At 40.0% G+C, this 13,756-nt stretch overlaps 1 protein-coding gene across 1 annotated transcript in view; it reads right to left on the bottom strand.

Moving 5' to 3' along the window:
- Nucleotides 1-13,756, bottom strand: part of LOC103054299 (unconventional myosin-XVB-like) — a 67,299-nt gene that overhangs the window by 17,772 nt on the left and 35,771 nt on the right. The window contains exons 25-35 of the mRNA XM_088133336.1: nucleotides 13,253-13,371; nucleotides 12,318-12,459; nucleotides 12,083-12,194; nucleotides 11,308-11,468; nucleotides 10,976-11,097; nucleotides 7,102-7,165; nucleotides 5,881-5,953; nucleotides 4,911-4,987; nucleotides 3,907-3,983; nucleotides 613-743; nucleotides 227-321 (exon numbers count right to left, since the gene is read on the bottom strand). Of these exons, the coding sequence (XP_087989462.1) occupies nucleotides 227-321; nucleotides 613-743; nucleotides 3,907-3,983; nucleotides 4,911-4,987; nucleotides 5,881-5,953; nucleotides 7,102-7,165; nucleotides 10,976-11,097; nucleotides 11,308-11,468; nucleotides 12,083-12,194; nucleotides 12,318-12,459; nucleotides 13,253-13,371 (1,173 nt within the window). The remainder of the gene's footprint in view (nucleotides 1-226; nucleotides 322-612; nucleotides 744-3,906; nucleotides 3,984-4,910; nucleotides 4,988-5,880; nucleotides 5,954-7,101; nucleotides 7,166-10,975; nucleotides 11,098-11,307; nucleotides 11,469-12,082; nucleotides 12,195-12,317; nucleotides 12,460-13,252; nucleotides 13,372-13,756) is intronic.

The raw sequence follows: 13,756 nt of genomic DNA, 5'->3' as shown, positions 1-13,756 counted from the left end.
GCCCTACAGGAGAACAGAAAGAAGCAAAACAGTGAAAGGCAGACAAGAGGTGATTCTGCCAGAGGATGAAGATGGTCAAAATATCAAATTCTAAAACATTTGGATGGTTCAACATAATTCTGGACATCAGGCCACCCTAAATATGCAACACTAACCAGCACAAATAAACCTTTGCTCAAAAAGCCTGTCTTCTCACACATCAAATTGTCCTCATTCCTTCATTTACCAGAAATGCTGTCATCTCTACCCCGAATGGCAAGTGTTGACGGCCTCCATACAAAATAGTTTTCCTCAGGTTGCTGTGGCAATCCCTGGCCATTCCTGGGAATTAAAAAGGACAGAAGGTTGAGCATATGAAGTAGAAAGTGTGATTGATGTCTAAAGAAGCTTCTGCTAAAATAGAATTAGGTGCTGGAACTCATGCATAGAGTTATTCTCCACACAAGACAGCAGGTTGGCTGTTGCCTTGTGACTATAAAAGGATGTTAAGAAACATACAGAAATGAGAGGAGAGGGGACAGTCTGCTAGCCATGGAAAAGCCCCACCAGATTCTTCACAATTGATAAAGTGCTCAGTAGGATCCAGAGAGTAGGAGGAGACAGATCAGGTACCTGAGCAATGGGTAGTATTATCAGAACAGGCCTGCTGCAAAAACTTGATGACGTAAGGCATCAAGGTGCTGGATGGGAGGAAGTATCCAGTCAAAAGGCTGAGGAGCTGCCAGCCACGGTGGCAACTGTCTCTGGAACAAAGAAAGAGACATGACATGGGACTTTGGGCACATCTGAGAGAGTGGAAGTGAAAAGATTTCTTCTGGACTAAAGGGGAAAAGAAAAAAATAGAATGTTGAGGAGAGACAAATGAGAAAAGGCGGGAAATGAAAAACTACAAAAAAAGAGGCAGTTGGAAATGTACTGTATTTATGGGTCAAGTAGCTTTGTGTACCTATTTGGTGTGACTGCATCTCTCCTAAGGAAGAGCAAAGAGCCTGAAGCTGCTCCTCCTCCTTAGAAGCTATATGTGGGTTTAGGGCACAGAGTTCGGAGAAAAGGCCTTGATCTTCAGACCCAAGGAGTCAAAGATGCGGCTGTAAGCAGCAAGGATGCTCTCACAGCACAGAAGCAGGCAAAGATGTCACATTGGAATCCGGATCCATGCAGCTGGGAGACAAAAGAGCCACTGGATCTCCTCCACACATGATTACTCCCTCCTCTTTCATTTTTTCTTTCCAACCAAACAGAAATCAATTATGCAAAGAGGCTCGGTTGTCCATCAAGATAACTTTCCCTACACAACCCAGACCAGGACCAGATTTTAGCATGGTGGGAGAAGCTGGAAAAAGAAAGGGTTTGAAAATGGGCCAGACTGGGCTTGGGCCTGTGGAGAAAAATGTTCCAGAAAAAAGGTCCTCCCCCCACCCCCCCCACATCCTTCTGGGGAAGCCAGCTGGGCATCGGCCTGGAAGGCTACCGACTGCTCCATTCTAAGCTCCCCTCCCTCCCGGTCACGGGACCCCTGATGCTGCCCATCTGGTTTCTGTGTCAATTCAGGCTTACCAATAAAACCCCTGGGAGGAGCTTCCCTCAAATTCAAAGGGAAAAAATTTACCATCTGTAATTAACAGTGGGCCTATCTTTTCTCTCCTCCCCACAACTGAAACAGGATAAATCCTGATTTATATCAGACTATAAATATCGCCTCTACATTTGAAGGTTATGACTAGAAGGACAGGGTTGGAATTGAATTTGGAGTACCTACTATATATTCTTATTTTATTTTATTTAGGAACCCACCAGCATTGCAGAAAAACAAAATTAAAAATAGACAACATTTCCACTAAAGCAGGGATGGAGAACTTATAGCCTCAGAACTGCAGGTAGCACCCAAGTGCTCTGTTTTGTAGTCCTTGCAGCCTTCTCGGTGATTGTTGAAAACCGAACAAAATTTGTCCTGCTATTTTGAAGTGGGAAATGTGAAAACAGTTGTGTAAGCCCCCAAAGAGACATATCACAGTTTAAAAAATACCATCTAACCCCCCACAACCCCCTGCCCCTCCAAACAATGAAACAAGGACTGGATCATCCAAAGATTGCCCATCCCTGCACTGAAAGTCCATAAACCAGAGAAGATGGGGTGAGAGCTTTCTGTAGGACTGCTATGGGATCTTTAAAAGAAACCTATGAGAGACATAATTGTACTTTGAAGTTAAAATCAGGATAATCCACATTTATCTGGAGCAACTCCCTATCACTATCTAGCCTACTCTGTAGAACTGTTGTAATAATAAAAAGAAAATGTGGGCTAACAATATATCATAAAAATAAATTATCTTGAAAACCCAGCATTTTGTCCATTCCCAGAATTTTAGGACTGGAGTCCATCAGACTGATGTCTCACTACTCCTATCTTTGCTTTTTCCTTTCCTCTAACTCTTTTTATTTATTTATGTATTGCATTTATATCCCATTGCAATTCAATGACTCTCCACAGCTTGTATGATTTACAATATAGGAAAAATATTTTAAAATTTATGTTATAATTTAAAATGTGCTAATAAAATCACACTAATAAAACCCTAAACCAAACCCAAACCAAAAGGCACTATATAACCAAAGTAAAATAATACAAAAATAAAATAAAAAGTGCATAAACTCAGTTAAGACATTCTCTGATAATTGCTCTGTTTTTAACATTTTTCTTGGAACCAACAAGGAGGGGCTAAGCCTTCTTCTGGCTTTAGCTTCCTTTACCTCTTGGCAGTGTGGGACAATGAGGAGTTTCTTGCTAAATGATCAGGCTGATTTCAACAGGAGGAGGTATTCCTGTAAGTGCCCAGGTGCTAAACCATAAAGAGCTTTTATAAGTTAAAACCAGCACTTTAAATAGTACTTAGGAATCAATCAGCAACCCATGCAAGGCCTGAAAAATCAGTGTTATGTTCTCCCAGTGTTAAGTGCCAGTGAGCAAGTGGGTGGCTGCATTCTAGACCTGTTGTAGCTTCTGAGTAGTCTTTAAAGACAGCCTTATGTAGAGCACATTGTGGTACAGCAAGTCCTCGTTTACAGTTACAACAGTGATGATAAAGTAACTTTGGGACCAGTCCTTGCAATTACCACCTTTGCAGGTCTGTAAAGCAAAGGACAGCTGAAGTAAGATCATAAGCACAGTCACAGTTTCACTAAGTGACTGCTTCACTTAATGACTGAGTTGCCAGTCCCAATTGTGGTCACTAAACAAGGACTACCTGTAGTCTAATTAGGTTGTAAGGGGGCATGAGTTACTGTAACCAGGTCCCTTTGCACCAGGTAAAGCCACAATTGGAATACCAGCTGAAGCTGGGCAAAGGCTGCTCTAACCGCAGCTTCCACCTGCTGCTCAAGCAGCAGCCACGAATCTAGAAGGACAACCAAACTGGGACCTGCTTCTTCATTGGAGATAGCTCTGGTGTTGACAGAGATCCCCAATGTATAAATAGCAACTCCATCATATTTGGTTCACCTTCAGCCTGTTCTCTCACATCCAGACCCTTACAGGCACCTAGGACAGGACACTTGCAGCATCTTCCCTACAGCCTGGAATATAGAGTTGAGTATCATCAGCATCCTAATGATATCATATCCCAAGCTGTTGGCTGACCTCTTCCAGTGGTTTCGTATATAAAACTAATAGCCCACCTTTTATATTTCACGAAAAATATAATAGAATAATTTACATGCAAGCTACCTAGCTGTCCACTCCTTAGTTTAATTCCATGAACTTTTCTGTTAGGATAGCATCAACCTCTCCTTTCTAGTAGAAGCTCTCTTATGTAACACTTTGCCCTTGCATCCTACTCCTCCCAATGTATGTTCTCTTATTCCTTCAGTTTCAGAGCTACCACCTTCACACACGCAACTTGTGCTTACGGATTTGGGTTCTCAGTGATCTGCTTGATCACCTGGCAGTAAACCTCATCATGCAGATTCTCCTTCTCTTTGCACAGCTGTAGAAGTCAAGGAAAGTAAGTGAAAAAAATTAGTTTCCTCTTCTCTTGTATGTCACATGAGAGCCACTAGGTTTATCCCCCATCTGAGAAACACTGGAATATTAATGAGAAGTCATCTTTCTCCAATGGTCCCTAATTGCACCTTCCTCCCCTGAGGTCCCAAGGTTGGAGTGCTATCTTTCACTTTCCATAGGAACCTGAGCTTTCACTGAGGTCATTGTCTTGTGATAATCTGCAATGTGGTTGATGGGAATATATGAAAGAGTCTTTGGTTCTGATGCAGAACCCAGAATGTGGAACTCCCTATTCCACTTACCCCTTTTCAGTGCTGGCTGACAACATTACTATTTTAGCAAACAGAATTTGGAGGCCAAAGAGGCAAGTTTTGTGTGCCACAGAAAAAGAATCAACAATGAATTTATTGCTGGACTCAGAGCAGAAGTTCAGATGCTTCTCAGCAACTTTAGCAAAAAGGTCTGAAAGCAACAGAACTAGCTTATCATAGTTTGGAGTAAGTGGACCAGTGTACATATAATCACACTAGTGATAAGAACTCATATTTTGAAATGACTTTTTGAGAACTTGGGGTGTTTAACTTCTTTCCTTTCCTAACATTTTTGCTTCTCTTCCCTCTTCCCATTTTCTCAGCAGGACTTCATCCTGACCGTCAGCTGTATGTCTTGCTCTCTCTTGATATCTTTGACTGATATTTTGCATAAATTAAATTATTTTGTGCATAATTTGTTTTTTTAATTCAAGATGGGAGTTCCCAGAGTTTGCCAAAGGGAATAGAAAGGGGAGTAAACATCTCAAAATCGGCCTCCTTTCAAGGCCAACAATGCCCCTTAAGCAGAAATGTGATGCCCTTCCAGGTCTCATTTGAGTCATTGTTATGTATACAAATCTACCACAAGAGCCACAAACCTGAAGGATTTCATAGAAATAATCCATCTCATTTTGTTTCTTGAGGCCTGGCTGGTCTCCCATCAACCTCATCAGAGCTTCAAAACAAGAATTAGCATTAATCTTAGCTGGAAAATAAAGTAGAAGGTTATGGCACCTAAGACTAGAGATTCAGGGACTTCTGTTTTGGCCAGTATTATTACCATCAAACACAAATAGTAGAATACCATCTAAATTTATCTTCAGCTTAGAAAATAAAACTGCTACGTTTCTTTTTAGTTCTGCTCTTCATCCCCCAATGAATCTGTGTGATTTTTCTAAGGAGGATGATCCAAGCAAAGACTAGCAATATACTTGTGAATATCTGTTCATCCCCAATTATATACAGCAAAATAAAGCTAAAGACCCAAATGATGTGATTTCCCTGTTCTTGCATTAGATCTTTGAAAATCATCAGAAAATGTGGGAGGGGGAATGGTCTAAGCACCATCTCCAAGATCTTGCAGTGCTGCCTGGTGTCTAAAATGATTCCTGATTCTTGCTTCAGAATAAGCAACTAAAAAAAGGGGGAGATTTAAAAAAACATCTAAAAAAATGTTTGTCATTTCAACAGCTTTTGAAATGCCTATGCGTAACCAAAACCCATATGATCAGCTGAAAGTCTATTACGAATATTTGAATGCATCCCCTTCCCACATTTCATTTTAAAATGACAACTAACTGCTAATGCTTTCTCTCCTGCCCCCATCATTCTTCTTTTATTTGCCGTATTGCCAACTGGAAAAGTTTTGGAGAACTCAAAGGCAAACATATATGGAGTTGTCCTAGCAAAAGTATTGTGCTAATAGTGGATTTTCAGAGAACTAGTAAAAGCAGAAATGTTCTCAGTTCCTTCCCTAAATCCATAGCTAAATAAATAAAAGTTTAATTAGTGCTCTTGCAATAGACTACCCATCACTTCCCACTCATTGACTAATGGACCATTACATACTCATAAAATTTTTTGTAGCCAAGCCACTCAACTCGTCATCAGAATGGAACAGGAGAGCTTCCTGGATTGGCACCTACAAGATCAGAAGGCAGAGACTCAACAGAGGCAGCGGATTCTAAAATGATGATCTGATAACGATGGGGAGTCTTTGATGAAACTTCACTGATAAAACTTGGGTAAGCAACACTTTTTTTGGTCAGGATGGGATTAGAGCCAAAAATGGGCAAAGGCCCCCAACTAGCTTTCTGAGCCCTTTTCTTTTCCTGCAACCTATTTTCTTCTCTCTCTCTCTCACCCTCCCTCGCTTTACACCTTACAAAACAGGCTGCTATAGTGAAAAGGTCATGCCTGCAAAACGTTTGGATTGATTACTTGCAAAGGAATTGTGCCCCTTAATCAAGAGCAGTATGTGGTTCTAGGGCAGTCATGCCAACTGGGAGAGGGAGTACTTAGTCCTTAAGTGGCAGTTGGGGCATTCTCCACAAAGTAGGTCTGGGTGAGTAGCACCAGAACAAAATCTAAATTCAACTGAATGTAACTTTCATTTTAATGCAGATTTCATGTAAGTGTGAAATCCAGTTAATATGAACACATCCCACATATTTAATAATGTTCCCTCTTCTGTCACATGCAAAACTATAGCTGAGTAGTAGAGGGGCTGCAAGGCCATACTAACAGCTTCCAGGGGTTGCTTTCAGCCTTGGGTCAGGTTGCATATTCATATATTAAAATAAGACTTCTATTGATCAGAGAAAAGACAATATCTATGTTTACTGTTGACTGGAAACCCCTTATGGGCTTTTTTCAGAAAACAGAAAAAAAATGAACTTATGTTTTATGGTCTTGATGATTAGACAGGATAGATTATAGAAAGAAGAGAGACATGTTGTAACTTTAGAGAAAGAGGTAAATTTATAATTGTACTTATAACTGCTGTAAAGAAGATTGGAAACCACTTCTTTGTATCTTTTTTCTTTCTTCTCTATTTTTCTTTTACTTTTTTCCTTTTCTTGCACTTTTAGCTTTCTCTTTGATTTCTGTCTTTTTTTTCCTTTCTTTCTTTATATTAGTTTGTATTAGTCTTTATTTTCTTTTTAAAAACTTTTAATAAAATTATTTTTTTTAAAAAAGACTTCTATCCATCATCTATCTCTTAACTCTCCGTACCCCAAATGACAAAGAGGAGGAGGCACCCACAGATGAGGACACCTCCTGATTTACCTTTGTATGCTGAACCAAGACAGTGGGGTCCTTCTGTTCAACATCTACGCCCTTCCATTCTAGCCTAGCAGAAACACAAAATGAGGATGTTACCTACAAAATCAATCATGGGAAGATACATGAGATGCTCCAATCTCCAGCAAGCAGCCATTTCCAGCTGCAACCTTTGCTCAATGGGAAAGCAGATGATGTCATGCAGAAGGTCTCAGGTTCTGTTCCTCACTTTTCCAGATTAGTTAGTTGTATTTTACAAAAAAAAATAAAAAATCAAGTAGCAACTGTGAACAGATTTTGGCAGAGACTCTAGAGTTAAAAGATGGATGATCTTTCTGAAAGCAAATATAACATCTGGAATCATACACCAGACTTAGCCAGGCTTTACTTACCAGAGTTCGTTGAATAAAACACATTTGCTGGATTCACACAACAAGCTATGCTAAAACCAAAATATCCCAATAAGGAACATGTGTTGATCATACATAGCTTGACATGCTATAAAGCAGCTTTCTGTGTTCATGATTTTTTAAATTATGGTCTATGAGCTCTCATTTATTTGCAAGGCAATAAATTAGATCTGTGCTAATGGGCTGAAGCACCTCACCTTACTCAAGACACAAACACCTTTAGATTAAAAACTGTAACATTTTGCTTAAAAAATTCAATAGAAATGATCAGATATATAGATGATTCTGTATCCTGAAAGAATAAATAGGGCATGTAAGAAATAAGAAGCCTTGCTGGGAAGTACATAGGTGATGCAACTCCATCTATGCCAGTGTTGTCCAAACTTGGCCACTTTAAGATGAGTGGACTTCAACTCCCAGAATTCCCCAGCCAGCATGGCTGGCTGGGGAATTCTGGGAGTTGAAGTCCACTCATCTTAAAGTGGCCAAGTTTGGACAACACTGATCTATGCAATGGACTTATGATGTGACCATAAGTACAGTATTTGGTACCTTCTCTATTTTTATTCTAAATAATGCAGCTTCAGTGCTTTTATTATATTGCATATTATTTTAATTATTTTTGTACCCTATCCAGGCTTTCTTGCAAATGAAGCTCTCTTTTAAAATGTTAAATAACTAAGGAGTTGATAGCAAGCTCAGTGCTTACATCATTTCATGATTTTCTTTTGGGTGCTGGGGTCAGAAAAACCTACTCCTACATTCTTGAGGAACGTGACAAAAGCAGTTGACCCATAATCTTGACCTGCATAAACCTTACCCTTAGTATCAATCCTTGAAATGGTTGATAGGTTATTCTCAATCCTGTGTTCTTTCCTAAATAACATTTACTTGAAAAGTCTGTCAGGTGTAAATGCTCCTACGACACATGATCTTTCCGTTTATCCAAATCACCTAATTCAGTCTTTGTGAAGCGAAAAGCTGTAGTCTAAAAATGTTAATATTGCTAGACACCTGATAAGACTAATTCCATGAGCTTTTATGAAAATTGGGGATTTCAAAACATCTTGTTCTCTAACAGCACAGAATTACTGACCAATGTGAAGAGTCCCTTAGACCAATTATTATTATATTAAATTAAATTGAAACTCGGAAATACCACCATAGTTCTTATCTATCTGTGACAGTCCTATGGCTTTAGGTGATCCTGAACTAGTAGGAAAGTTAACTGGGAGGTGTGCAAATCTAAAATCCTCTTTCTCCTAGCATCCCTTTGGAAAAGTGGTTTCTTCTGTCTGAGAAACAAATCTTAGGGAAATGCTATCCACCTGTCATGAGGAAATGTAATTATAACCATTTATGTAAAGTATCTTACGCTTCCTAAAGTGGAATACAAAATGAAGTGAGCAATAAGTACACTTTCAGAGTGATCACATAACTTTTTACTTTATAAACATGCTGTGTTGACAAGAGCTATGATATTGATACAGCTTTTAATAGGGAAGACTTCAAGGCTCACCTAAAGCTAGAGCAGGGGTGCTAGAAGGGAATAGGAATGCACAAAATGTTTGGAATCAAACCATGTGAAATTCAAAATGCCCGCATTTCTAGAATGAAACATCCTGCTTCAAATGCGAAAATAGCTACTTTGAATGGAAACATCCTCTTTGATATATCACCACAACAGGATTTCAGTGACACAGGGTCACTTCTGAGGAGGCACCATATCTAGTAAATACCACCTTACTAATCATGACAGGTATGCAGAAAGATCCCCAGAGCAGGTCTCTGCATGGGTCAAAGATGCAGGCAGCCCCTTAGATATCCTTTGTCCCTCAATAGTCTGGGACATGGTCCTACTGGCACAGGTACTTCCTCAGATTGTGATAGCAACTGATCATCTATTTCTTAGTTCCATGAACCTCAATGCACTGTTAATTTAAAAAGTTCAAGTACTTTTTTCAACATTTAATTCTTTATTGACACACATTTTAAATATATAAAAAGCAGATATAAGACCATTATACAAAGGTGATTATAATAAATCAAACAAGTTAAACTAAACATTGCAGATTAAATGAATACACTAAAAAGAACTGATTACGGCACATCAAGAGTGATTTCACTAAACAAAGTGGCAGCAAAAGAATGAAATTTAGATGGTGATTGGGATTTGGTTGAAATTTAACAGAATAAATAATTTAAGGAGAATACATATGTGTGTGTGTGTGTGTTTATTGTGGGTGCATGCATATAAAATGAAATATATATTTAACTGGAGAGAATGAAATAATGGGTTCAGGAGAGGAGAGGATTCTTCTTTGGAGTACACTTACTTGCTGGCTGTAATGGATGGGTAATTTTGTACATAGCCAGTATTTTCCACCTATTATCAAATAGTTAATTTGGAAGGTCAGTGAGACATTTTCCAGAATTACCCAGTTATTTCTAATCAGTGAATTAATAAAACTTCAGCTAGCCAAGCAAAGAACATTTTTGACAGATACTCCTAAACCTCTGCACTGAAGGACACTCCTGCCACCAAAGATTTCCAGTAGAGTTGATTAATCAAACGGAGTCTTGGGGGAATTATATAGGAGTAACTGAGAACTTGATATAGTTTCTCTGTCCATTTTGACAGTATAGCAACGTCTTCTGAATAGATCACCAACCATTCCAAATTCTGGTCCCACTCCATCTCCAGCACAGGAATCTTTTTCAGAAGGAGGGTCAGAAGACTATTTTGTATGACCGACTGAATATTTATCGCTGACAATGTAGCTGTTCCCATGAAGGTCTCAAAAGATATGAGTTTTCATTTGCCAGTTGGTTAAGAAAGTAGTAGAACAATAGCTCAGTTTCCTTCAGGATATCTGCATAGGAAAAAAGGTGCTAGAAGTATTCTTTCCTTTGAATGTTCTTTTTTAGCTGCCTGATATCGTCATTATTCTTCCACAGATGTGTGTCGTTAATGAAAATACAATTCAGAATTGCAGTGCCTGGGGCATTACTGAAGGTTCAACTACTTCTATGTGCCTGAAAACTCTGAGAAAACATAGTGACCTCAAAAGTGCATACATGGAGAAGATTTGGGGGAAAAAACCTGTGCCCAGATAAACCTGACAGCTGGAAACAAAGGATTTTTCAAAAGGAGCAGATCCTCTTTAGACAACCATCTGCACTGATAAAAGAATTGGAAGCACAGTCCCAGACCATATTATTCACTGCTCTATTTAACCTATTTTTACACCATCTTTCCATTAACAAAAGAAATTAATTAACATTACCTAGATAATGTCTGAAGATTTGCACACAGCACAGATGAACAAGGTTACAACCATCAAATGAAGAACATTTTCCCATGCCAGTGATAACATAAGAAATATATAGTGGGCCACAGTTATCAATTAAACCATAACAACAGATTGCAATAGCATAAGGTTTAGGAATCTTTGTTATAGAATACCTACACGGATTGGGCTTCTCGGAAATGTGCCATTGCAAACTCCTTCATAGTGTAGTGGCAAACATCTAGAGGGTTCATAGGTGTGCTAGGGGTGGTAACTTCTGACTCTGTGCTGGGGATAGAATTCTGAAGAGACAGAAAATCAAACATCAGAGAACTGGTACTCAAAAGATTGGTACTGAAGAATTTCATCTCATGATACTCATATTCCATCTCTTGCATGGTCTTCATACTCTGCAGTCTCTGCTGATGATTTGCATTTCTTCAGCAACAATACAGTCTCCTCCCTTCACTTTCTTGTATGACTAATCCCATCGGTCTCTGCTGAACCCTTACCTCCTTGTTAACTATTCTGTCCTGTGTGTTTTTCTTCCAGCCTGTTCGGACTTCTTCCTGTTGATTCATGTGAAGGTTGAGGTAATCAGGAGCTGCCACAACCTGCACCATTCCAGAAGGGAAAAGGCCAGAGCGCCCGCCAATAGAACCAAACTGCCAACCTGAACAGAAAAGATTGAAATTAGGCTAGCCAACTTCTACATACATTGTATTTGCAGCTTATTTCCCATAGGGCAGTCTTTCCAAACTCGAATACCCTGCAGATGTTTGAGCTTGAACTCCCCAGAGTTCCTCAGCCAGCAGAGCTATTGAGAACTGTGACTGTCACAAAAATGAGCCAATCAGTGCTGTGTACTGATTGAAGCAACAGTGCGTGCATTGTCATTATGGGCTCTTGACATCAGTTATTCTTGGCTGGATGATTTAGCAGAATTGAGTTCATGATGGGCAGGCACATTACTAAGGATTCAGTAATGTGTAAGAACTCTTTCAACAATAGCAGCCATATCTGAATTTGAAACACCCTGTTTTGAGCTTGAAATGGCTTGTTCTGAGTATGAGATAGCAGGGCAAGAGATACCCTTTTGAACATACTGGAAGTGTTTGTGAGCTCAGAAGAAGTTAAGAAACCTGTCTGAGTTTGAAACAATTCTAAAATGCTAAAACTATTTAATGTAGTTGGCAATCCTTGAAGCAGCTGTTTCACTCTTGACAATGGGCATTTTGAGTTTGATAGAGGATACTTTGAATTCAGAATGGTTTGAATCTTTCTTACCTGGCTCCAGTCCCTTCATGGGAAGTAGTCGAATGAAATCACCTTTCTTGAAATTTAAGAGGCTCTTGTCATCTGTGATATAGCTACGCATAGCAATGACATAGTTGGAATCCTTTTGGAAGGACGGGGGAGGAAAAACAGAGGTAAGGGATTGCAATTATTGTGACAAGAGCAATCCCTGTCCTCTACATCAGACAAGGAAGATCCATGGCTTGCAGGACGCTCTTGCACTTACCTGTTTCAGTTCTTTCAGGAAGATTTCCACTGTAACCTTAACCTGCTGGGCTTTTGGAGAGTGAAGTATGAGCTGCTCATTCTTCAGAGAGAACTGAAGGATATTCCAACCTATCAGCTCCAAGGAGAGCACATCTGCAAAACTGAAAAAGCCAGAGAACGTAATTTGCCTTTGGCTTTCATCCTTGGTTTAGCTCTTCAGCAGATACTTTACAAAGCCTGCTGGGATAATTTTTGTTGGGATATGCCTCCTAAGCTCTCAAACAATACCTGAAGTTAGAAGAAACCTTATACTAGCGAAAAGTACCAAGACAGAGGCCATCTATCTGCTCTCCCTTGTCTCAGGTTATGAACCTGTATTTATTGATCTCTCTAATCTGCACCAATGCAATCTAGACCTCATGGTGCTGCAGCAAAGAGAACTTGCAGGTTGAATAGCTCAAGATGATTCTGGCAAGTGAACCAAGCCATGAGTTGAATGAGAAGATCAAAGCAAGACAAAATCTGTTTTGGAATATTTGAGTGTTTAAATTGAGAGAGAGAGAGAGAGATGCACATGCAGAGGACTAAAGTAGGCATTGCTCACAAGCATAAAGTCTAGTAGGGTAAGGAATAAAAAAGAACTCAGAAGAAGAAACGAAATGTTTCGGTATAGCTATAAAAAGCCGTAGGTCTTCTGAAGTCTGTTGGGAATTGATGTGCTGTGCAAATTCGGGCCACAGAGGACTTTTCCACTAAGCAGAGCCAGGTGACACTCTCCCACATGCAGCCAGCTGGGCTGCATTATCTGCCGCACTCACACCCAGCATTTGTTTTCATCTTTGCCAGGTCTGTGGAGTGCCTAGAATGAGTCCGTTGTATTCTAAGGGCAAGGAGGCAATGGCCTCCCTTGTGTATTTAGAAAGCAGTACTATATTGGATTTTGTTGCCTCTCACCTAAAGCTGCAAAGGATTTTCAGATGTTTGGGACTGAAACTGGCTTCTTTGGATTTCTTCAACAGCTGCACTCCCCGGTGAGAAACACCCAGTATCTGGACATCACTTCCATTTTCTCCCTGTCAGGAAGGGAACAGCAGCAGCAACAAAATGGTTGACAAAATGGTTTCCATGGTTTACTCAGGCAGAAGGGAAGCCTTTGTGAGGAGAGAAGCAGTCACTCTGGCGGACAATCAGCAGGGCCAGGCTCTTTGGACTGACTCCAATGACCGAGGAAAGCTGCAGCCTCTTGCTCTCCTCCAGTCTTTTGGGCACGAAGAAAGAGGGAAGCAGAAGAGGCAGGCCAGGCCACCCCTGACAAATGATTCCCCCAGGAATGCTGTCATTGATAGAAAAAAAAAAACCCGATCCCTACCTCTTCTCATTCTGAGTTTCGCAGTTTTACCCATGCAGATTAAACGAGACGATGGGACAAGAGAAAAGTCCAGGTGAAGAAAAAATGCA

This window comes from Python bivittatus, unplaced genomic scaffold (assembly GCF_059951505.1).
Source record: "Python bivittatus isolate LINGU-HERP-01145 unplaced genomic scaffold, Pbiv_v1 ctg000080_np1212, whole genome shotgun sequence".
Classification (NCBI taxonomy): Eukaryota; Metazoa; Chordata; class Lepidosauria; order Squamata; family Pythonidae; genus Python; species Python bivittatus.
This window is presented reverse-complemented; position numbering and strand designations above follow the sequence as displayed.